General features: G+C 47.2%; 1 protein-coding gene across 1 annotated transcript in view; it reads right to left on the reverse strand.

Moving 5' to 3' along the window:
- The window catches only part of parp8 (poly (ADP-ribose) polymerase family, member 8), a gene marked incomplete at its 3' end in the record, with an annotated part of 303,800 nt that overhangs the window by 162,635 nt on the left and 115,675 nt on the right, over positions 1 to 25,490 (reverse strand). Inside the window, exon 7 of the mRNA XM_084309021.1 lies at positions 10,039 to 10,133. Coding sequence (XP_084165147.1) covers positions 10,039 to 10,133 — 95 coding nt within the window. The remainder of the gene's footprint in view (positions 1 to 10,038; positions 10,134 to 25,490) is intronic.

The raw sequence follows: 25,490 nt of genomic DNA on the forward strand, positions 1-25,490 counted from the left end.
ACTGGAGGTGAACTCTACTGGTATTAAACAGAAGAGTACTGTCTACTGGAGGTGAACTCTACTGGTATTAAACAGAAGAGTCTGCTGGAGGTGAACTACTGGTATTAAAACAATTAGACTTTGACTTCAGGAGAACTAGAATTGGGTGCAGTGTGGGACCTCAGAAAAGCCACAGGACACACTGGACTCCTCAGACAAAACATGACCCAGTTCACCCTACACTGCTCTCATGCAGGCCACCCCCACAGCACCCGTCTCTCACCAGACTCTCAAGATGGCCTCAGATAGGTCCTCACACACGGGGAGGGACTTCACTCAGTCAACATGGCCTCAGATAGGTCCTCACACACAGCGGGAGGGACTTCACTCAGTCAACATGGCCTCAGATAGGTCCTCACACACGGGGGGAGGGACTTCACTCAGTCAACATGGCCTCAGATAGGTCCTCACACACGGGGGAGGGACTTCACTCAGTCAACATGGCCTCAGATAGGTCCTCACACACGGGGGGAGGGACTTCACTCAGTCAACATGGCCTCAGATAGGTCCTCACACACGGGGGGAGGGACTTCACTCAGTCATCATGGCCTCAGATAGGTCCTCACACACGGGGGGATGGACTTCACTCAGTCAACATGGCCTCAGATAGGTCCTCACACACGGGGGGAGGGACTTCACTCAGTCAACATGGCCTCAGATAGGTCCTCACACACAGGGAGGGACTTCACTCAGTCATCATGGCCTCAGATAGGTCCTCACACACGGGGGGAGGGACTTCACTCAGTCAACATGGCCTCAGATAGGTCCTCACACACAGCGGGAGGGACTTCACTCAGTCAACATGGCCTCAGATAGGTCCTCACACACAGGGGGAGGGACTTCACTCAGTCATCATGGCCTCAGATAGGTCCTCACACACGGGGGGATGGACTTCACTCAGTCAACATGGCCTCAGATAGGTCCTCACACACGGGGGGAGGGACTTCACTCAGTCAACATGGCCTCAGATAGGTCCTCACACACGGGGAGGGACTTCACTCAGTCAACATGGCCTCAGATAGGTCCTCACACACGGGGGGAGGGACTTCACTCAGTCATCATGGCCTCAGATAGGTCCTCACACACGGGGGAGGGACTTCACTCAGTCAACATGGCCTCAGATAGGTCCTCACACACGGGGGGAGGGACTTCACTCAGTCATCATGGCCTCAGATAGGTCCTCACACACGGGGGGAGGGACTTCACTCAGTCATCATGGCCTCAGATAGGTCCTCACACTTCCCGTCCATCCTAAATGGCGAGTGTGTCGGGGGGGCGCGACCCGTCCTCTTCTTAGCATCCTAGTATTTCACTCATTTAACATCAAGTGTATCATCAACACAAGAGCCACTGAAATATTAATTTCCTGTGTTTATTTGATACAAGCCGAAAAATACAGCTTTTCTCATGGAGTCAGAAGTGGAGATGCCTGAGTCCGGTCAACATGAGGACAAGGACTGTGAAGACAGAGAGGACATAATGGGTTTTCATTCTGGACCAGGGAGAGAGCTCTATTATCACTGTTTGTTCTCAGCACAACAATAACACTGGGTACTGGACAGTTTTCCTATGAAGAATAGTCTTCTGTAGTTTTAAATCCTCCTTGTTCCCCGGGCTCCTTGTTCTGAGCATAAAGCTAAATGGTTATTGGCTGTTTTTGTCATGGTGTTGTTTTAACAGCAATGCTACTTCAAATAATATTTGCAACTCCTTCTCAGCATTTGTTTTAAACTGAGAGACAGATCACAACGGTCAATGGTCTCTAACTACACACCCTCAAGACCCCTACGCTTTTTTTTTTTTTTTTTTAATCTTTTTCCCCCTCCATTTTTCCTCCGATTTTCTCCCATCCCAATGTTAGTCGTATGCCAATTCCCAATCCCCTTCCTGGTCGCTGCGCACTTACCCCCCACAGTCAGATCATCTGGGAGAGTGGAGGCTATCACGTGCTTCCTCCGACACACCAGCCAATCAACCGCTTCTTTTCACCTGGCAACGCGGATCCTCCCTGAGAGGGCGTAGCGTGTGGAAGGATCACACTATCCCACTCAGGTCCTATCCGCGCTTAGCAGGCGCCCCGACCGAACTGTAGGAGTCGCTATTTACAACGACCCGGACCCACCCCGCCAGCTTCTCCCACCCTCTAATAGAGCCAATTGTATTAGTGTGAACGGCCAGCCAAGCTGGTGACAACCCCAGAGCTGTGAGCTGGATTCGAACAGGCGAATCCAGCTCACAGCTCCGGGGTTGGTGACGAACGCAATCTCCGCTACGCCACCTAACCGCACCGCTCTGCATCTTCTAACTGCACACCCTCAAGACCCCTACGCTCTGCATCTTCTAACTATACACCCTCAAGACCCCTACGCTCTGCATCTTCTAACTATACACCCTCAAGACCCCTACGCTCTGCATCTTCTAACTGCACACCCTCAAGACCCCTACGCTCTGCATCTTCTAACTACACACCCTCAAGACCCCTACGCTCTGCATCTTCTAACTATACACATCCTCAAGACCCCTACGCTCTGCATCTTCTAACTATACACCCTCAAGACCCCTACGCTCTGCATCTTCTAACTGCACACCCTCAAGACCCCTACGCTCTGCATCTTCTAACTACACACCCTCAAGACCCCTACGCTCTGCATCCTCTAACTATACACCCTCAAGACCCCTACGCTCTGCATCCTCTAACTACACACCCTCAAGACCCCTACGCTCTGCATCTTCTAACTATACACCCTCAAGACCCCTACGCTCTGCATCTTCTAACTGCACACCCTCAAGACACCTACGCTCTGCATCTTCTAACTATACACCCTCAAGACCCCTACGCTCTGCATCTTCTAACTGCACACCCTCAAGACCCCTACGCTCTGCATCTTCTAACTACACACCCTCAAGACCCCTACGCTCTGCATCTTCTAACTATACACCCTCAAGACCACTACGCTCTGCATCTTCTAACTGCACACCCTCAAGACCCCTACACTCTGCATCTTCTAACTACACACCCTCAAGACCCCTACGCTCTTTGAAGACTTCCTCTTTGAAGAAGTCCACCATCATCCCTGTACCGAAAAAATCTACTCCCACTTGCCTCAACGACTACCGCCCTGTAGCTCTCACCTCCATAGCCATGAAGTGCTTTGAGAAGCTAGTGAAGGGCTACATCTGTTCCTCCCTCCCCATCAACCTGGACCCCCTGCAATTTGCATACCACCCCAACAGGTCCACGGAGGACGCCATAGCCCATGTGCTGCACACAGCAGCATCACACCTGGACAAGAGGCAGGGGAACTATGTGAGAATGCTATTCATCAACTACAGCTCAGCACTATGACCTCTGCCAGTGGGTCTTGGACTTCCTGACAGGGAGACCCCAGGTGTTGAGAGCAGGCAACTGCACCTCCTCATCCATCACCCTCAACATAGGGGCCCCACAGGGCTGTGTTCTGAGTCCCCTCCTCTACTCCCTGTACACACATGACTGTGTGGCTCAGCGAAGCAACAACACAATCATCAAATTTGCTGACGACACAGTAGTGGTGGGCCTGATCTCTGCAAACGATGAGAGGGCCTACCTGGAAGAGGTCAAGGTCCTGGCGGGATGGTGCCAGGAGAACAGACTCTCCCTGAACGTCAGCAAAACAAAGGAGATGATTGTGGACTCAGATAGGCCTCAGATAGGTCCTCACACACGGGGGGAGGGACTTCACTCAGTCATCATGGCCTCAGATAGTTCCTCACACACGGGGGGATGGACTTCACTCAGTCAACATGGCCTCAGATAGGTCCTCACACACGGGGGGAGGGACTTCACTCAGTCAACATGGCCTCAGATAGGTCCTCACACACGGGGAGGGACTTCACTCAGTCATCATGGCCTCAGATAGGTCCTCACACACGGGGGGAGGGACTTCACTCAGTCAACATGGCCTCAGATAGGTCCTCACACACACTGAGGCCATGTGTTCTGAGTCCCCTCCTCTACTCCCTGTACACACATGACTGTGTGGCTCAGCGAAGCAACAACACAATCATCAAATTTGCTGACGACACAGTAGTGGTGGGCCTGATCTCTGCAAACGATGAGAGGGCCTACCTGGAAGAGGTCAAGGTCCTGGCGGGATGGTGCCAGGAGAACAGACTCTCCCTGAACGTCAGCAAAACAAAGGAGATGATTGTGGACTTTAGGAGGTCGGGGGTCAGGTACTACAGCCCCCTCAGCATCGACGGGGCACCGGTTGAGAGAGTGAACAGTTTTAAGTACCTCGGAGCCCACATATCCGAGGACTTGACATGGACCACACACATTGACAGTGTTGTGAAGAAGGCACGACAACGCCTCTACTTCCTCAGGCGCCTAAGGAAGTTCCAAGTCAGTCAGAAGATCCTTAAGAACTTCTACTCATGTACAATAGAGAGCATCCTGACTGGAAACATCACCTCCTGGTTTGGGAATAGCACTGCACAAGACCGAAGCAGACTACAAAGAGTGACACGTTCAGCGGAACGCAGTGTCAGCGGAACGCACAATTGGAGGGGGGCTTCCCACCATCCAGAACATTTACAACAAGCGGTGCAGGGGTAAGGCTAAGAGAATCATCAAGGACTCCAGCCACCCGAACAACTGCCTCTTTGAACTGCTGCGGTCAGGCAAGCGATACCGGAGTCTCAAGGCGAGCACAGAAAGACTCAGAAGAAGCTTCTATCCCCAGGCCATCAGGCTGCTCAACGAACAATAAACACTATGCAACAACCATCAAATGCACACAGCACACACATCCACACGCACACACTCACTTTAAACAAACAACACACTGCAGCACCCACTCTCCAGACTTTAGATCACCTAAACACACTTTATATTTATTGGTAAAGGATTTGCACTACAACTCGTACACCTTACTGTAAATTGTACCTAAATTGTACCTCATCCCATTTCTGCTTTGCACTATATAGTATTGTATATTAGTACATTGCATAGTATATTGTATATTGTATGGTAACTCAGTTACTTCTATTCTGCATCGAACATTGTACATATGTCTATACTGAACACTGTGACCTCTATTTTTACTTCTTTTTACATGCTACTTTATTTTATTTCATACTTATCTTGTCTAGCAAAGTCTCTGGAGCATAACAGTAAGAAGAATTTTGTATAAAAGTATTCTGTACTGGGCGGTCAGGTGGCGTAACGGAGATTGCGTTCGTCACCAAACCCCGGAGCGACTAGATTCGCCTGTTCGAATCCAGCTCACAGCTCCGGGGTTGTCACCAGCTTGGCTGGCCGTTCACACTAATACAATTGGCAGTATTAGAGGGTGGGAGAAGCTGGCGGGGTGGGTCCGGGTCGTTGTAAACAGCGACTCCTACAGTTCGGTCGCGGCGCCTGCTAAGCGCGGATAGGACTTGAGTGGGATAGTGTGATCCTTCCACACGCTACGCCCTCTCAATGAGAATCCGCGCTGCCAGGTGAAAAGAAGCGGTTGATTGGCTGGACGTGTGTCGGAGGAAGCACGTGATAGCCTCCACTCTCCCAGACCGACTGTGGGGGGTAAGTGCGCAGCGACCAGGAAGGGGATTGGGAATTGGCATAACCATAGATATATATAGAACACTAGATAGCTTAAGGCAGAGTCACCAGCGTCACTGAACCGCCGCCATCTTGGGAGGGTCAGCCTTGAGTGAGAGTGAGTGAGCTGCACAGACAAAAATACTCATAACTCGCTGAAATATTGACGGATTTACAAACGGGTTGGTTTGCTATAAACATCAAAGATGTAGTTATGATACTGCATACTTATAAAAAAAAATGTAATTTTTTTTTTTTTACAAACCGCTTGAATCATAGCCACGTTAATAATGCTTGTAGTAAACCAAACCGTTTGTAAATCCGTCAATATTTCAGCGAGTTATGAGTATTCTTGTCTGTGCAGCTCACTCACTCTCACTCAAGGCTGACCCTCCCAAGATGGCGGCGGTTCAGTGACGTCGCTCTCCATTGGCCGGCAGCGCGGGCAAGCTATCTAGTGTTCTATGGGCATAACGACTAACATTGGGATGGGAGAAAATCGGAGGAAAATGGAGGGGGAAAAAGATCAATAACAAAAAAAATATATATATATTCTGTACTTCTGTATGACAACTATTAAAGAAACTTGAAACTCTGCATCTTCTAACTATACACCCTCAAGACCCCTACGCTCTGCATCTTCTAACTGCACACCCTCAAGACCCCTACCCTCTGCAGAAATTGACCAATGGTAGGCTTTTTTCCCCGTTTTTTATCTGAACACACACACGCGTGCAAGCGCACACACACACACGGGCACACACACACACACACGCACACTCACATACCACTGTCCCAAACTTGTTCTAACAACCCAAGAGTTGTTCCTTCCACAAGGACTTTCCTACATTAACTCTTGTCAAGGACACTTTGCCTCCAGCCTTTCTCCCTCACTCCATCTTTATTTTTCTCTCTCTCTCCTTAACGTCTCTCTCTCTCTCTTTAACGTCTCTCTCTCTTTAAGGTCTCTCTCTTTAATATCTCTCTCTCTTTAACGTCTCTCTCTCCATCTGTCTCTTTAATGTCTCTTTCTTTAATTAACGTCTCTCTCTTTAATGTCTCTCTCTCTTTAACGTCTCTCTCTCCATCTGTCTCTTTAATGTCTCTTTCTTTAATTAACGTATCTCTCTTTAATGTCTCTCTCTCTCTTTAACGTCTCTCTCTTTAATGTCTCTCTCTCCCTCTCTCTCTCTTTAATGTCTCTTTAATGTCTCTCTCTCTCTCTCTCTCTCTCTCTCTCTCTCTCTCTCTCTCTCTGGTGGACCCTGGTGGCTAAACGAGAGTCCAATCATGCTCACTGAGACCTCAGCACCAGCCTTATTGTTACAATCCACCACCTGAGGTGACCCCTGCCCGCCTGTGAGTGTGTGTATGTGTGTGTGTGTGTGTGTGTGTGTGTGTGTGTGTGTGTGTGTGTGTGTGTGTGTGTGTGTGTGTGTGTGTGTGTGTGTGTGTGTGTGTGTGTGTGTGTGTGTGTGTGTGTGTGTGTGTGTGTGTGTGTGTGTGTGTGTGTGTGTGTGTGTGTGTGTGTGTGTGTGTGTGAGTGTCTATGAGTTGTATTGCCCAACAATCAGACCAACCAACAGTACCACTGCTACTAAATAAAAAAAAAAAATTATTTTACTTCAAAAAATAATTTGTTAGACTGGCAACCCTCTCAGATCGATTTGAACCATCTGCTCCTCTTTTTAAGAAACTAAACATTCTGACTGTGTCTGAGGTTAATTCTTTACAGATATGTATATTTGTGTACAAATGCATTCATGATCACAATCTACCAAATGGTTTTATTAGTTTTTTTTCTTTTAATTCAGATGTTCATTCATATGCTACACGTCAGTCCAGGGACCTGCATATACCTTATTGTGGTAATTCACTTAGGCAGTTCTCAGTGAGGTATAGAGGGTCCAATCTTTGGAATGCAGCTGATCCTATGCTGAGGAAATCTCCATCTCTGCTTATTTTTAAAGCAAACTACAAAAAAATTCTCATCCAAAAGTAGTAGATAGATAATAGGTCATACATGTAGGTATGCATTTGGTTATGTGGGTGGGTAGGTTTGTAGGCAGGTGGGTGGGTTGTTATATATTATTATGTACACAGTATATGCATGTATGTACTGTGTGTATGTATGTATGTATGTTTGTATTAACACAAATCTTTTTAATGTATTCTGGTATTTTATAATATGCATATTTTTGTATTTTTGTATGTTTGATTTTATAAAACAGGGGACGTTCTTGATAAGCCTCTAGGCTTCTAACTTCTCCTTCACAATCGTTATAACTTATTATGTATTGTTTTTACTTCTGTTTAACTGTGTTAATAAACAAACAAACAAACAAACAAATAAATAATTACAGAGGAAAGCATGTTGATTGTTGATTGGTTTCACGTCGGTAAACACTGTTCAGTGTCATGATTTTTGCTTTGTTTATTTTCTTTTCATGACAGTTTTCTTTTGTTTCCCTTTGAACTGTCATTAGTCCACTACTACACATAAACTCCCTTAGTGGAGGTTTAACGTAATTTAAGTTATTTGTATGAACGTTATTAGGAGGTGCCTTTGTGGCTTATTTCAGTTTTTCTATAATACCTCTTTATTGAGTGTTGTCCTGTTCTTTGGACTTGATTTACTTTCTACTCATTTTGAGGCTTCCACCTGTAAAGGTTGTTTTTTGTTCTACTTAATGTCTGCTTAGCAGTTGAGTGGTTATTCGTTATACGAATAACTTAAAGAGTCCCTATTATTTGCTAGTGACCCAAACACCCGCAGCCCTCACCGTTCAGCGTGGATAGCAGTGCCTCCGCACAACTTTACCCGTCCTGGATGCGTGTATATTTTCCCTAACGGAGTTGCACTTCCGTGTTCGTTTTGCGCGATCTGATTGGCCACTGACGTTTTTTGCAGTGCCAATCGCGTTACTCCTAACAATCGTGCCAGCAGGCTGTTACCCTAACCCTAACCTTAACCCTAACCTTAACCAACTAACCCTAACCCTAACCCTAACCCTAACCTTAACCCTAACCTTAACCCTAACCTTAACCAACTTCGAAACAGAGCGACTTCGAAAGAGTCGCCAAGCTTAACCAGTTTGTTAGGAGTAACGCAATTGGCGCTGAAAAAAACGTCAGTGGCCAATCAGATTGCGCAAACCGAACGCGGAAGTGCAACTCCGTTAGGGAAAATATACAGGCGTCCTGGACATCAGCTCTTACAAAAACCTCTCAATGATGGTAATAATAAACAGGCACAATGACTTACTGAAAGACCTGGACACAGGATGGAATATTACGTGGGTGTTTGGTGGAAGTATCCTTTTATTATTTTTTATTTTCTTGTTTGGCAGATAAATGAGAGGCATCGACTATGGGTCCTCAGAAGGTACATTATTGGGCTCATAATAGATGTTATGCACTGAAAGACAAAACAATATCTATTACTGAATAAGGGTAAGAGTAGCAAAAAATATTTAACACCTAATCTATAAAAATGAATGGATGGATAGCAAAAAAAAAACATAATTGTCATTCTACAGTTGAGTGACAGGGCTCTTAATTTAATAACTCTAGACAAGCATCTGTGAGTTTTTAAGTGTGTTTGCTGTGTTTGTGGTTGGGGATGTATTCAGATTAACAATGACATAAAGACTGCATGAAAGATACTGTATGAGGTCCTACCTGAGATACTGCATGAGATCATACCTGAGATACTGCATGAGGTCCTACCTGAGATACTGCATGATATCCTACCTGAGATACTGCATGAGATCCTACCTGAGAGATACTGCATGAGATCCTACCTGAGAGATACTGCATGAGATCCTACCTGATACTGCATGACGTCCTACCTGAGATAGTGCATGACGTCCTACCTGAGATAGTGCATGAGATCCTACCTGAGAGATACTGCATGACGTCCTACCTGAGATACTGCATGACGTCCTACCTGAGATAGTGCATGAGATCCTACCTGAGAGATACTGTATGACGTCCTACCTGAGATACTGCATGACGTCCTACCTGAGAGATACTGTATGACGTCCTACCTGAGAGATACTGTATGACGTCCTACCTGAGATACTGCATGAGATCCTACCTGAGAGATACTGCATGACGTCCTACCTGAGATACTGCATGAGATCCTACCTGAGAGATACTGCATGAGGTCCTACCTGAGAGATACTGTAATTATGACGTCCTACCTGAGAGATAAAATAAATGAGGTCCTACCTGAGAGATACTGCATGACGTCCTACCTGAGAGATACTGCATGAGGTCCTACTTGAGAGATAATAAATGAGGTCCTACCTGAGAGATACTGCATGAGGTCCTACTTGAGAGATAATAAATGAGGTCCTACCTGAGAGATACTGCATGAGGTCCTACTTGAGAGATAATAAATGAGGTCCTACCTGAGAGATACAGCATGAGATCCGTACAGGTCCCTCACTGCCTGTAAGTCTGCCTCCAGCTGTGGGTGTTTGTGGAGTTCTCCATCGTAGTTCACCTAAGGGAGAGACAGACAGACAGACAGACAGAATGACACACTGACCTAGGGCTGGGCGATAATGAACTATGATACTGTGAACTCAATGAACTCACTATGACTCTACTGATCTAGGATCCATGTTCAGGTCACAAGACCATATTCACCTCATTATGACTGATACTGATCTAGGATCAGTGTTCCGGTCACATGACCATGTTCAATTCACTATGACTCTACTAATCTAGGATCAGTACTCAAGTCACATGACCATATTCACCTCACGTATGACTTATGAGCCAATCTGGAGCACTCCTATTTTAAGATGTTTGATAATGCCGGCCGTGATTTGGTCTCATGACATCCCATCGATTCATGGAGGTCATGAGCTAGAGGGGCATCATACTGAAGTGCAGATTTAAAGGGGCAGTTCACCAAAAAAAACAATGCTACACGTCCAATAGGGCTGCACGATTAATCGTTTTTTAATCGAAATCGCGATTTGGAATGATGCAATTATCAAATCGCCAAGCCTGCAAAAAATCTCTACTGGTTCAATTAATGTAGAAAAGTAGAAAAACGTTGCACTATAAAAACGAACTGGATAGTTGATGATAATAAACATTTAACTTCATTAGCTGAAGTATTCTAAAATCATTTAAGCCATTCTCCTTTTCTGTGTGTGTGTGTGTGTGTGTGTGTGTGTGTGTGTGTGTGTGTGTGTGTGTGTGTGTGTGTGTGTGTGTGTGTGTGTGTGTGTGTGTGTGTGTGTGTGCACGTGTCTCATATCTGGTCTGACATCAGAGGAGTTTGATAGTATTTACTGAGGATTGCCAGATAATGTTGATATTTAAACACAAAAGAAATTATAATACAAAATAAATATACATGATCATGCAACATAAAAAAAATTGTTGTAGGAACAGTTTGGGAGAGGGAGGTAAGGGGTTTTAGATTGTGTGTTGTGAAGTTTACTTCAGAGAGGGAGAGTAAAGTACAGAAAAAAAGGTACCGTTGGGTACCGTACCGGTATCGATTCCCAGGTAAAAAGAAACATTTTCAGACTCGGTGTCCCGAACAGACCCACCGCGTAGGCCAGATGCAAGCCGCATTTTACAATAAACCTCTGCTGTGGGGCTGCTTAAAAAATTATAATCGCAAATGTAATCGCAATCGCAATATCTGTCAGAAAAATCGCAATTAGATTATTTCCCAAAATCGTGCAGCCCTAACGTCCAAAAACTCTAAACAGTTTTTCACACATTCATTTAGTTTGACAGTTATTGAGAGTAAATGAGTTAGGATATGGCCACCAGTGATGTCATCTGGGACATTGAATCCATGTGTTGTGTGTGATTTCATGTAGCTGTAATAAATGAATCATCACTTTTTGGTGAAGTGCCCCTTTAAATCTGCACTTCACTATGATGCTCCTCTAGCAGCATGACCTCCAACAGTCCTTAGATTCTCCCCTCTGTTGCAGAGTTTAAAACCCTGATCTCTAACCTTTGTCAATCAAGTTGTACGTGTTTTAATTTATTTGTTATTTTTGTTATCCTTTGCCTCGTCTTGTTGTCTTATTGTTACAATAATAACTTTATTTGTATAAAGTAAACCTTTCATACAAGAATTGCAGCTCAAAGTGCTTTACAGCAGAAAAAAGGCAGGCAAAGTGCAGACATATAAAATAAACTCAGCATCCCAATAGGCCACTTTGTTTATGGTTTGATTATATGGCATAAAATGACATATAAAACATATAAAACAAGCATAAAAAAGTTAGCAGCAAGGTAAGGCAAATCACAATCACTACCAGGCATTACTGTGATGTGGCACCGGGGGGAGTATTGACCGCTAAGCCCGGGCACCGAGAGAAATTGTTCTGCATCATAATCCACGCTGTGATGACGGCGATCAGTCAAACCGACTCCCCGTGGTCGCCTGCGGCAGGGGGGGGGGAGGTGCGGATGGAGCTCGGGCCTTAATGGAGCGGCAGTAATCGCTGGGAGGGGAGCGGCTGAGACGAGAGACCGGGCAGGAAGACATCGGCGGAGCGCCGTTTATTGTCATGACGGAAACCTCCTCCTCCGCGGTGGTGAGGTGTTGTAGCAGTACATTTAAATGTATTGTCGCTTTAAAAGAGCTGTTCAGTGGGATGAGTTTTGGGGTCTTTCACGCTGCAGAACGCTGGCTAGTTTTAGTCTGTGGAGTTCTGGAGTAACGGAAGAGAGGACGAGCTAATTTCCTACATTTACTGTAAGTATCCAGCTGGCGTTACAGATATCCTCGCCCTGGCCGCTCACCGTTGTAATGGTGTATCGGTATGGAGGAATAAATACCCACAACCAAGTTATAATGGATATCCCTTTGGCTTTCTGGTAGCTCAGCTAATCCAGGAGTAGATAACAACGACTGTGGTTATAGTGTGTAGTGAGGTGTGTAGTGAGGTGTGTAGTGAGGTGTGTAGTGAGGCGTGTAGTGAGGTGTGTAGTGAGGTGTGTAGTGAGGTGTGTAGTGAGGTGTGTAGTGAGGTGTGTAGTGAGGTGTGTAGTGAGGTGTGTAGTGAGGTGTGTAGTGAGGTGTGTAGTGAGGCGTGTAGTGAGGCGTGTAGTGAGGTGTGTAGTGAGGTGTGTAGTGAGGTGTGTAGTGAGGTGTGTAGTGAGGTGTGTAGTGAGGTGTGTAGTGAGGTGTGTAGTGAGGTGTGTAGTGAGGTGTGTAGTGAGGTGTGTAGTGAGGTGTGTAGTGAGGTGTGTAGTGAGGTGTGTAGTGTGTAGTGAGGTGTGTAGTGAGGTGTGTAGTGTGTAGTGAGGTGTAGTGAGGTGTGTAGTGAGGTGTGTAGTGTGTAGTGAGGTGTAGTGAGGTGTGTAGTGAGGTGTGTAGTGAGGTGTGTAGTGAGGTGTGTAGTGAGGTGTGTAGTGAGGTGTGTAGTGAGGTGTGTAGTGAGGTGTGTAGTGAGGTGTGTAGTGAGGTGTGTAGTGAGGTGTGTAGTGAGGTGTGTAGTGAGGTGTGTAGTGAGGTGTGTAGTGAGGTGTGTGTGGGTCTCTCTCCTCAGACGTCATGAACAAATTAAAAGAGTAGCTTTGTACTCAATGAGCTTTTTTCCCTGACTACTTTGTGGAAATCTGCCATGAAATCCAAAACAGTTGACGCTCCTGCAAACCCGTTGTGGGAGGCCCTCTGATTGGTTGGAGATGAATTCCACATTTAGCTTTTTTGTTGCAACTAGTAGAATATAGCTGAGGATGTGGCAGGCCCGCCAGGAATGGGCCTGGTTAAACGGTCGATTGGACCTTTAAACGGGATACAGTTGTCCTGAGCGCCAGCCGTGAACACTGAGTGATAAAACACCGGGACATGTGATATGGTTCTGACTGGAAGTCTATGGTTCTGACTGGAGATCTATGGTTCTGACTGGAAGTCTATGGTTCTGACTGGAGGTCTATGGTTCTGACTGGAAGTCTATGGTTCTGACTGGAAGTCTATGGTTCTGACTGGAAGTTTATGGTTCTGACTGGAGGTCTATGGTTCCCAGGGCAGAGTGACCTCCACTCTGTCAGGAAGGAGCTGTAGCCCTGGATCCAACAACCATTCGGAACTCCAGCTGAGTAAATGTAGAGCCGAAGAGACGATGTTCATTACAGCAGACAGAAAGCTTAGAGAGTTCAGCGCTGGCTTCCGCCCCATAAGCTACACACTAGAAAGTGTCTTACAAAACATTTGTGTGTGTAGGGACCGGTCACTGCTCATATAAAACAAAGCCAAATAAGTCACTACTGTCGGTCCTGGACATCTGAAACCACCACAGTCAGGACAGATGAAACCATCACAGTCAGGACAGATGAAACCATCACAGTCAGGACAGATGAAACCATCACAGTCACATCAGATGAAACCATCAGAGTCAGGACAGATGAAACCATCACAGTCAGGACAAATTAAACCATCACAGTCAGGACAGATGAAACCATCACAGTCAGGACAGCTGAAACCATCACAGTCAGGACAGATGGAACCATCACAGTCAGGACAGATGAAACCACCACAGTCAGGACAGATGAAACCATCACAGTCAGGACAGATGAAATCATCACAGTCAGGACAGATGGAACCATCACAGTCAGGACAGATGAAACCATCACAGTCAGGACAGCTGAAACCATCACAGTCAGGACAGCTGAAACCATCACAGTCAGGACAGATGAAACCATCACAGTCAGGACAAATTAAACCATCACAGTCAGGACAGATGAAACCATCACAGTCAGGACAGCTGAAACCATCACAGTCAGGACAGATGAAACCACCACAGTCAGGACAGATGGAACCATCACAGTCAGGACAGCTGAAACCATCACAGTCAGGACAGATGAAACCACCACAGTCAGGACAGCTGAAACCATCACAGTCAGGACAGATGAAACCATCACAGTCAGGACAGATGAAACCACCACAGTCAGGACAGCTGAAACCATCACAGTCAGGACAGATGAAACCATCACAGTCAGGACAGCTGAAACCATCACAGTCAGGACAGATGAAACCATCACAGTCGGGAGAGATGAAACCACCACAGTCAGGACAGCTGAAACCATCACAGTCAGGACAGCTGAAACCATCACAGTCAGGACAGATGGAACCATCACAGTCAGGACAGCTGAAACCATCACAGTCAGGACAGATGGAACCATCACAGTTACAGTCAGGACAGCTGAAACCATCACAGTCAGGACAGCTGAAACCATCACAGTCAGGACAGCTGAAACCATCACAGTCAGGACAGCTGAAACCATCACAGTCAGGACCCTGAAACCATCACAGTCAGGACAGCTGAAACCATCACAGTCAGGACAGATGAAATATACTACTATCTACTATGTACTATGCTAATATACTATGATGTACTATGCAATATACTACTATGTACAGTATATACTACTACCTACTATAATAATAATAATAATAATAATAATAATAATAATAATAATAATAATAATAATAATAATAATAATAATAATAATAACTTTATTTGTATAGCACTTTTCATACAGAGGTTGCAGTTCAAAGTGCTTCACAACAGTAAAAAATACAGGCATAAGCGGGCATAAAAAAGATAGACAGGTAGCAAGGTATGGCAAATCACAGTGTTTCACATTAGGATCTAGCATCCCAATAGGCCCTCCGCTTACAGTTTTCAGTAACACAAATAATAAAAATAGTTTAAAATGATTCAGTTTAAAAATAGTCAAAAAATTATAAAATAGAACAGACATAAAAAATACAGGCATGAGCGAGCATAGCAAGGTATGGTAAATCACAGTGTTTCACATTAGGATCTAGCATCCTAATAGGCTCTCTATTCAGTAATACAAATAGTCACAGTGTTTCACATTTGGATCTAGCAATAATAAAAATAGTTTAAAATGATTCAGTTTAAAAATAGTCATCAGTAAGAAGTAAAAAGTGCAATAACCGACACATGAATTTGATAGGCAGTGTTGCAAAGGGTCAGATTAAACTGAATATATATATTTATTGTTTTGATATACCTTGTATATTATTTGTGTATATACACGGAATATCCCTTTACCTGCATACAAACCAGAGTAATATTCGCTCTCCTATTGGACGGCGACCCCAGGCGCCAACGACCAAGCCCCCAACGGCAAGTTCAAAGGCAACTCCGGGCATGTCGGTACATGCTAGGGCTGGGCGATATGGCCTAAATATGATATCACGATATTTTCTGACCTTTCGGCGATACACGATACGCATCACGATGTTTTTCTTTTTTTCCCCCAAACAATTCATTATGAGGCTTACCAAGACAGTATTTGAGTTTGCAAGCTAACATTAAAGACAAAATAAAATACCCATGCATTTAGCATTTTTATATTATATATTAGATTTAGATTATTGGATTATTAGATTATATATTGCATATATTTAGCAATGAGATATTATATGATTTAGATACGAAATATGATGAATTGAAAATGGGGGACCCTGATGTAAACAAGACGAAAGTCTCTCTGGTCTGCATCCTCCAGTCCACTGTTGACTGTTGTTGTATTGAGCTGTACTGTATTGTACCTATGCTGCAATCTGTTAATAACGTTTATATTCATTCAGTCGGCAAACAGAATCAGTTTGATTGACAGTCGCGTCTGCCAATTACGTCACATCGCTTGCACCCGCCCTGCTGTTCTTAGCACCAATCGGCAAGCGCGTATTAATTTTTTACTTCCGCTATTGGAGAGCTCAATGAAAACAACAATAGCAGCGGTAGCTCGCCGCGGCCGACTTTTACCTTTTAGCTCTGCAGAATGACTAAACGACTGGAGGCATAATGATTTTACTGTAACGGATGTTATAATAAAAGCATTTCCATACATCTGTCTGATTGAAAACGTTATTAACAGACCGCAGAATGGGCACAACGGAGTCAGCACGGGCTGAGATATGAACGGCTAATGCTTGCTATATCTAGGTCGACCTCGGTCGTTGCTATGTAAATACGCTGATGTTATTGAAAGTGTAACTATATAACGTCAATGCCACAAAACGAATGCCTTTGTTATCATAAGTAGTAACTTTTGATGCAGTAGTGTGTGCTGTTCAAAAGTGTCAACGTGTGGACCAGATTGACGCAACACAAGCCTCTTGGGCAAAACATCACGATATCCACGATACGTTTAAAAAGTGTATCGTTAATGAACTGTACCCGATATTTATATAATATCGTCATATCGCCCAGCCCTAGTACATGCCCAGAGTCTGCGTAGTAATACGAGACAAGAACTGAGGTTCGGCACTAGATATTCACCTTACGTATAAATACGGCGCAGGTGTAAACAGCAGTAGTCTTACCAAAACCTTAATGCCTTCACCACGAGTCAACGTGCAGTGAAGTGAGCAACCTTGCATCTAAATAGAGCATTGAGAACCGCGTGCGAATAGAATGTTAAAGTGTCAGAGTTTAACGCAGTAACGTTGAGTTCGACTTAATCTAATGTGAAGTAATAGTCGATCATTTATAGTGTATCGGGCGGCTACAGTTCTTCAGTGACCAGCATTACCACCGGTTCGTTGTGTATTTAGCTAGTGCACTTATCCAGGCTGTGCGGCCTAAATCCGTGCCCACACCCGAGGAGTCCTAGGCGAGAACCGTTGGATATGTACACAGGAGAATCTACACCGGCGATTGCAGAACCATTTCTGGTTGGATTATATTGCTTTGGGACCGTGACCACCGGAGAAGAGCACCGTTGATTCCACTGTCGTTTGGGATTTAACCTCGTGAGGATCATCACTCGGGCCCGCCTCTTGGAAGGGGCTGGCTAGCTGTCGTCAATGCTATCGAGCATATTGGATTACAACTATTGCTTTGTCTGCTGATCAAGGGAGTACATGCACCGGCTCCTGTATCTGGAGCCTCGTTATTCCTCGTTGACCCAGACTTTGTACCCGACCATTCCTCTACCCCTCCCGGCTTTACACCCCGGAGGGAACCCCCCAGTGTCTCCAGCTGGTACCGGTGTGGCCCATATATTAATTAAATTAAAGTACATAACTAGTAGTGGTTTAATATATCACAATCTTTAATACAGTCAGGGTATTGTAACCCCTCAGTTACAGGCAGGGTATGGTAAATCACAGTGTTTCACATTATGATCTAGCATCCTAATAGGTTCTCTATTCAGTAATACAAATAATAAAGTAGTTTAAAATGATTATGTTTAAAAATAGTCTAAAAATTATAAAATAGAACGGACATACAACAGTAAAAAATGTAAATAGCAAGGTTACAGTAAAAAGTGTGAAAAATAGTTTAAAATGATTCAGTTTAAAAATAGTCATCAGTAAGAAGTAAAAAGTGTGATAACCGACACATGAATTTGATAGCCAGTGTAAAATAAGATAAAATTAGCATAGAAAAGTAGGCAGGGTAAGAATAGTGCAGGTAAGTAATTGAAATGCCTGAGCAAAGAGATAGGTTTTTAGCTGTCTTTTGAAGATGTCTAGCGAGTTGGCTTCCCTGATGTTTTGGGGTAGTTTGTTCCACAGTTTTGGGGCATAGTTGACTATAGTACTATGTACTATGTATATACTACTACTACCTACTATGCAGTTATATGAGTACTGGCTGAGCGTCTCGCTCTTCGCCATACCGAGATATATCCTTATCTCCAGTACCTACTGTACTTCATTAACGAAAACAATGCACCCATGCACTTGACCAGGCCCCGCCCCAGTGTCCCCCTATAAGACACCAGACATGGTCATACTTGCCCTTCCTCTGGAAAAAGTTTCCATCATAGAAAACCAAACCAAGGGACCTCAGGGCGCGCTAAGAGCGAGACGCTCAGCCAGTACTCATATAACTAGGTTATAGTCATAACCTTTCGTTATATAGCGTACTGGCCTCGCGTCTCGCTCTTCGCCATACCGAGATATGGGGCAGAGCAGACGCGTGGCCCGACAAATGTACCCCCTGAGGACCCGCAAGCCCTACCACCAGGGGGAGGGGAGTCCCGTCCACCCGCCCTTCCTAGTGAAGAGGGCGCGGCAGTCAACTCCACCAAAGTGCGAAAAAAGAGGGAACTAGAGACCCCTAAAAACGCACAGCACAGGCGGGACCACGTGTGACACATCACCCCGTGCCACACACCCACACACCCCTGCTAACCCACCGAAGGGCGGGATGCAGGGGAGGTCCCAGACCTCAGAACCGCCTGGGAGACAGAACCCCCAGTCATGTCCATGAGGTAAAACCTAACGAAGGGACCCGGGGAGGACCAGGAGGCCGCAGCACAGATGTCCTCCACTGAGGCCCCCCCTAACGCCCTGACACCCCCAGGGGGGGCCAGTCCAGCCAACGTGTAGCAAAGGGCAATGCCCTCGCACAATTAATGTGACAGGCACTGTTTGGACAGTGCCTTACCAGTGCGAGAGCCACCATAAGAAACAAAGAGCTGATCTGTAGCCCTGAAGTCCTGAGTCCGACTGAGGTAAACCCCCAAAGCCCGGACGGGACACGACAGGTGAAGGCTCGCCTCTAACTCACCAGCGTGAGGAGGCGGATGAAACGCCTGAACCACAATATCCCTGGAGGGAAAAGAGTTCCGGATATTTTTTGGCACGAAGACTGGATTAGGCCTCAGAGTCGCACCGCTATTGACACGAATAGACAAGCACTAGAGGCCGCACGAGAGAGCACACAGCTCACCCACGCGCTCAGCGGAGGTGATGGCCGGCAGGAATGCAGTCTTGAAGACAGCTGTTCCAAAGACGCCTGCTCAAGAGGCTCAAACGGGGCCTCAGACAACCGGCCGAGGACCAGTTGGAGGTCCCAACTCGGAGACAGAGAAAGTTCCACCGGCTTAAGACGCTGAGCGCCAAGAAGGAAACGCTTCACAAGAGGGTGGCTGAACAACGTAACACCCTCACACCCCACATGACAAGAGGATATAGCCGCGGCATATACCATCACCGTCGAAGCCGACAGTCTACCCAAAATAGACTGAAGGAAGGAAAGGACAGCGTCCTGGGGGCAGGACACCGGGTCCAAGCCCCCCACTCTACACCACTCTTGGAAATACGCCACCTACCCGCGTAAGCCGTGGTAGAGGACGGAGCGCACGCGTGCCGGATAGCGTTAACCACAGAATAGCCAAGACGCATCCCCACCAGATTCACACTGACAGCAGCCAAGCCTAGAGGCTGCCCCAGAACAGGAAGGCAGAACAGAGTTCTGCATGCCTGAGAGAGGGCCCGCGGTGACCACGGAACAGGCCACGGCGGGGCCACACAGAGCTGAATCAGGGCCGGGGACCAAACAGCTGAGCCCCGGCCCGGCACGACCAGGACCAAGTCCCGCGCTCCCGACGTACCCGCCCCAACAGCTGAGCTATCAGGTGTAAGGGGGGGGAAAACGTAGAGAATCCCGGACGGCCACGGAATCGGTCCCAGACCTGCCCGACTATGTCTGGACGTAATCCCCACTTGTCAGGGTGAGGACCGCCCTGCGACATCACACCTGCACCAACATTCACCCTGCCGGGGATGTGGAGAGCCCTCAGCCTGCGCAGATGGAGAAACGCCCATAGCCAGCCGTCCGCCGCCCGGTGCAGACGGGGGGAGCATACTCCTCCCTGTCCGTCGATATACGACGCTGATGTCGTGTTGTCCGTCCTGATCAAAACACCGTTTGAGGACCAGAAGGACTGCCTTCAATTCCAACACATTGAATGTAGCACAGACCGGGCAGCATGGTCTTGCCAGCTGCCTCCTACTGCGTTGGCCCGACACGTCCCCCCCCAGTGAGGGAAGCGTCGGTGAAGACCGTGACGTGTGACAGCCTGCTGCCCATGGGGACCCCGCTGATGAGGGCCCCAGGCCCTCCCCAGAGGGCGAGGTCCCCCAGTACTGACATGGGAACCTTCCACTTGCCTCTCACCGGGTCTATTTCCATACTGGAAAACCACCTCTGTATCCACCTCACAGGGGGAAGAGGAGGCCAAGAGGGACCACGGAATGAGCAGATGCCATCATACCGAGCAGGCGCATCACGGACAGCGCCGTAACCGTCCTAGGACGGAACCTCCAGAGCGTGCCGAGAACACCCACTCGCCGCCGCTTCGAGAGGGATGCCCATATAAACCTTGAGATTAGAATAAGCCCAAGTACTCCACCCGTTGACTGGGAAGAGGAGTACTCTACTTCCAGTTTACAGCAAAACCCAGGCTGGTGAGGAATTCCACTACCTGCCTGGTATGAGACCTGACGATCTACCCTGACCGCCAAGGACCAGAACGTCGTCCAGGGCAGAATACACTTCGTAACCCCCGATGACGCAGAGGCCCCAGTGCGGTCTCCACGCACTTGGTGAAGATGTGGGGAGCCAGAGAATAGCCGAACGGCAGCCTCTGGTACTCATACGCTAAACCCTGCAAAGGAAGCGTAGGTAAGCCCTAGGATGGAAGATCGGGGATGCGAATGCGCATCCTACAGGTCTATGGAGGAGAACCAGGCCCCCACCTGACAGCGTTCAACAGGTGGGAGACGGTCAAAATGCTGAACCTTCCATGGGACAGGTCCAGCATGGGTCTGACACCCCCCCTCCTGATTTCTCGGGCACCAGAGAATACCGGGAAGAAACGCCACGCATCGCGTTCTCCTTTGGGACCACGACGATGGCTTGCTTCGCCCACAGAGATTGAATCTCGTTGGCCAGAGCTGTCACTGCTGGTGACCCTGACAATAGGGTCTGTACCAAACCTGAAAACGGGTGGGGTTGTGTAAACACAAGTCCCCGCCTCAGCGTTCTCTCCATCCACCTCGACATATGGCACTGCTGTAGCCATATGTGATGATAATCCCAAGTGCACCCGCCAACACTTGGCGCTGGCGCTGCCGCCACTCGGCGCTTGGCGCTGCCGCCAGAAACCGTAGATAGGTGGCCCGGTCCCGCCCGCTGTGCGTGGCCAACCCTGGACCCGCTAACCGCACGAGTAGAGCGTTCAGTGGAGTCGGGACATTGGACCCTGACACTACCCACGAGGCAATCGCACCCAAGGGGGGACCCCAACAGAAAGGGCCGGTTTGATACGGGAGAAGCTGACATCATGCTAGGTGACAAAAGCTCCCCCACTGAACACCCCTCCAGCATGGACTGCTGAGGAATTGTTCTACAGCTGGACATTAGAGCCATATGAAATCCGTTTTCTTTTTTTCCAAATTCCATTTTATTTTTTTCCAAATTCCGTTTTTTCCGTTTTGATATTTCAGAATTCTGTATTTTGCTTTGTACGCTCATTTTACCATCAGAAATAGTGTCTAATAAGTGGGAATGAATACATGTCCACAATTTAATAAGATATAACAGTCCATTTAATAGGGCTGTCTTAAATACTTCGAAGCTTCGAAGCTTCGTTCGATGGGCATGGGATTCAAATATGAAAATAAAATTAGATTATTAAAAAAATATATAAAAATTATATATATTTTTGCAAAATCAACTCTGCCTCTCTTTGTTAACTACAACAAGCAATGCTGTTTGTTATTTAAGATGAGGTCGGACTCCGCACTGACAGATTTGTGTTAATTGTGCTGCTTTTATAAAGCCTCAAATGACGGATGATGAAAGCAAAGTGTTTTGTTTGTCTAAGATTTAAAAAGGTTTAAACTTTACAGCACTGACAAAGTTGAACAAAGTGCTGTACAAGTCCCAAAAAAAAAAAAAAAAAAAAGTAAAAAAAAAAAAAAAAAAAAAAATGTTTCTGTTGATTCCATTTGTATTGCTCAATTCCGCGATTCCGTCTGCGATTCCGTGATCGCGGATTCCATATGGCTCTACTGGACATGCAAGGTGTGAGGCCCCCACACTGCCCGATAGGGTGGGTTCCTACACACCGTAGCCCTGCAGTGATATTACTACCACCCAAATCACGCGCGCCTGCCAGACCACTGCCGGTCTTCCGGGAGTGGGAGGCACTAACGTGATACCTGGCCTGGCGAAGGCGAGGTCGGGGGAACCCGCACTGTTTGCCTCAAGAGGTCTCGAGCCCCCCTGCTGACAACCTTTGTAGTTGACAGACGTAACACCAGGCTCAACCAAACACAGACGCAGAACGTGTAGCGTGGGAGCCGCTTGACAGCACAACATTCTCACGGACAGACCCAGTTTCAGCCATCAACTGGGTGTCAGCCCCTGTCCCCATGAGAAGCGAAACGTGGGGCCGCTTGCGCTTCATTGAAGACACGCGACCCGCAACCAAAGGAAACAAATCAGAGCCCTTATCCCGCTGGTGTTGGGGGGGGGGGGAGTGACCGGAGAGCGAGCTGCACACAGCTAGACAGCGACGGTTTTTTAGGGCGTGCTCATCTAATGTAGTTGATCCCTCGACCGCCAAGGCTGTCGGCCTTGCGGTCACCTGTTGACGTTGTGCCCAGGGTACTGCTCGAGGTGCTCGAGGTGCTCTCACCTTTGGCTGCGAGGTGTGAGGCGGTGTGGGGCCTAGGTCAAATACCGCCTGCGCTCCTACGGAAAGACCAAAGTCCCTCTGCGGAGAGGGGAGCCCTGAGGAGGGAAAAAACTTCTCACCCCCTCAAAGGGAGACTGATCCAACCAAGATGTCTGTAAACAAGCGTTGACAGCGGCGCTCGCCACGAAATGCTGGAGACGCTGGGCTCGTCGGTTCGAGCCCAGCGCTCCACATTTGCTTTCAGTTTAGCTGGTCGTCCGTACTAATACACATTGGCCGTATTAGGGGGTGGGAAACTGATGGGTGGGGATCGGGCGTTGTGGACAGCGACACCTACAGGTCGGTTGGTGCGCCTGCGCAGTAGAATCAGGAAGTGTCGGGGGCAGCGTGAGCCTCCCACGCGTTACTCCTCGCCACTGAGAGATCGACCTGCGCAGGTGAAAAGATGCGACTGCTGTTACCTCAAGTACCGGAGGGGACTTGTGCTATGTATGACTTAGTCCACATTGCAGCCGGCTTGTGGGAGGCAAGAAACAGCGTCCGTGACAGGAGAGGGTTGAATTGGATGATACGAAATTGGGATGGGAGAAAATATAGAAAAATGGGAGAAAAAGTGGATAAAAAAAAAACAAGCGTTGACAGCATCCTAGCCCTCCCTGCGGTTATAGCTTGCGGCTAGGTCAAAGCTAATAACGTCAAAACCTCGCGCAATGTTTCGACGTCGGCTGGCCTTCAAGGCCCCGCCACCCGACACTATTTTTGACAGGAAAAACAGCAATTCGAACAATGTTACTAATCGCTGCTAATTCTATACCGTGGCGGTATAGGCTTAACAGCCCACCAACCACCTGCCGGGCCGACTCATCTCATGGCGTCGGCCGGGCGGGGCACCGTTCTAACATGCCAGAGGCAAAGGACTGATGCCACCTGCTTCACAAGCACGGAGCACCAGTGGTGGTTGCAACCAGCAACCTCCACTGTGGTGTGCACCCATGAAGGGGTAAATTAATAAATGAACTAAAACTCCACCAACACACTGCAGAATGGGCTAGCCCATACACACAATGTTAAGGGGATGCAGACCAGAGAAACACCTGTCCCGCACACAATTCATAGATTCACAAAAAGCACACCAGCCCTAGGCCCCATTCACCCATGAAAAAGGCACACAAGCCCCCGTCAAAACTCCCAACAGTAGACACCGATTGACCGTCAGCATGAATGGTTAAGAGGGAAGACCTTTTTAAAAAGACAGCCCTCAGCGGGGAATCAAAAGAACAGTAACCCAGCATCGTAGCATATTATTAGCCGCGCGCTTCAGGATAGCCGGGAAAACGACAACGTTTACCCAGATATCCTGCCCCTTGCGCCAATACACAACTCGGTTGTCTCACGGGACAACGAGCAGTATCCCTAACGCCAGCATTGTTATGCCTGGTGGCGCAGGCCCTACCTGGGCACGACCTAGCCACGACAGCTAGCCGCCGCGCGACGTCCCTCGATCCGCTGTCAGAAGACGAGGAAACCCCAGGACGCGTGAACACTTTAGGCAACCAACATGCGCTTCCGCGTTTCTCTGATTGGCCGAGTGCGCGCATGCGCATGAGCCGCGACGCGCTCCTCTGAGGCAGGAATACTAAGCTCCCCCTTAAGCTCCAGGAGAGAGGAGAGAGGCTGAAAACCTGCAGTTCTTGCCCGACTGATAGGAGCCGAATCCCGGATCCGATTTTTCTGAAGAATACCCCCAAAACATGGAGGTCCCGAACGCATGGAAGTATTGATTGCGCCGTAACGAATCATTCAAAAATGATACCGTTAACTGGTATATGTTGTGCCTTTACACATATGTTGGATTATGTAATTGGTTTGTCATGACAAACTAATAAAGGTAGGGGGTGGGTGGGGGACACTGTACACTGTACATTGGAATATTGACAAAGCCATACTTGGTAATTTACTGTACATTGGAGGGGGTTGGGTTAGGACATTTGCAGGGGCCAGTTTCGAATTGCAGTCTCCCGTAGGTGTTCTTTGAGAGTGTTTTTGAAAGTGGGTAGTGATTCACATTCCTTTACAGCTTTGGGTAGGGCGTTCCACATTGATGTGGCATAATTGCGAAACGTGTTTAGTCCCTTGTTTGAGCCGAATCTGGGTTTAACATGATTTGTGGAGCTCCCTCTTAGAGCTGGGCGGTATGGCCAAAAACGTTATCGCGATAAAATTATAAAATTATTTTCATATAACTCGATATCGATAATTATCGTCGATATAATGTCTGTCAAGTTTAATTAACTTCTTATGCCCGGCGCCGATGGACGGGCTATTAATAGACTTGTTTTGCTGCTGCGAATGTCTCGAGTTGATGTCGTCATCAGTCTGCGCACGTTAGCAGTTA

Source organism: Notolepis coatsorum (genome assembly GCF_963971535.1).
Source record: "Notolepis coatsorum genome assembly, chromosome: 2".
NCBI classification, from domain to species: domain Eukaryota; kingdom Metazoa; phylum Chordata; class Actinopteri; order Aulopiformes; family Paralepididae; genus Notolepis; species Notolepis coatsorum.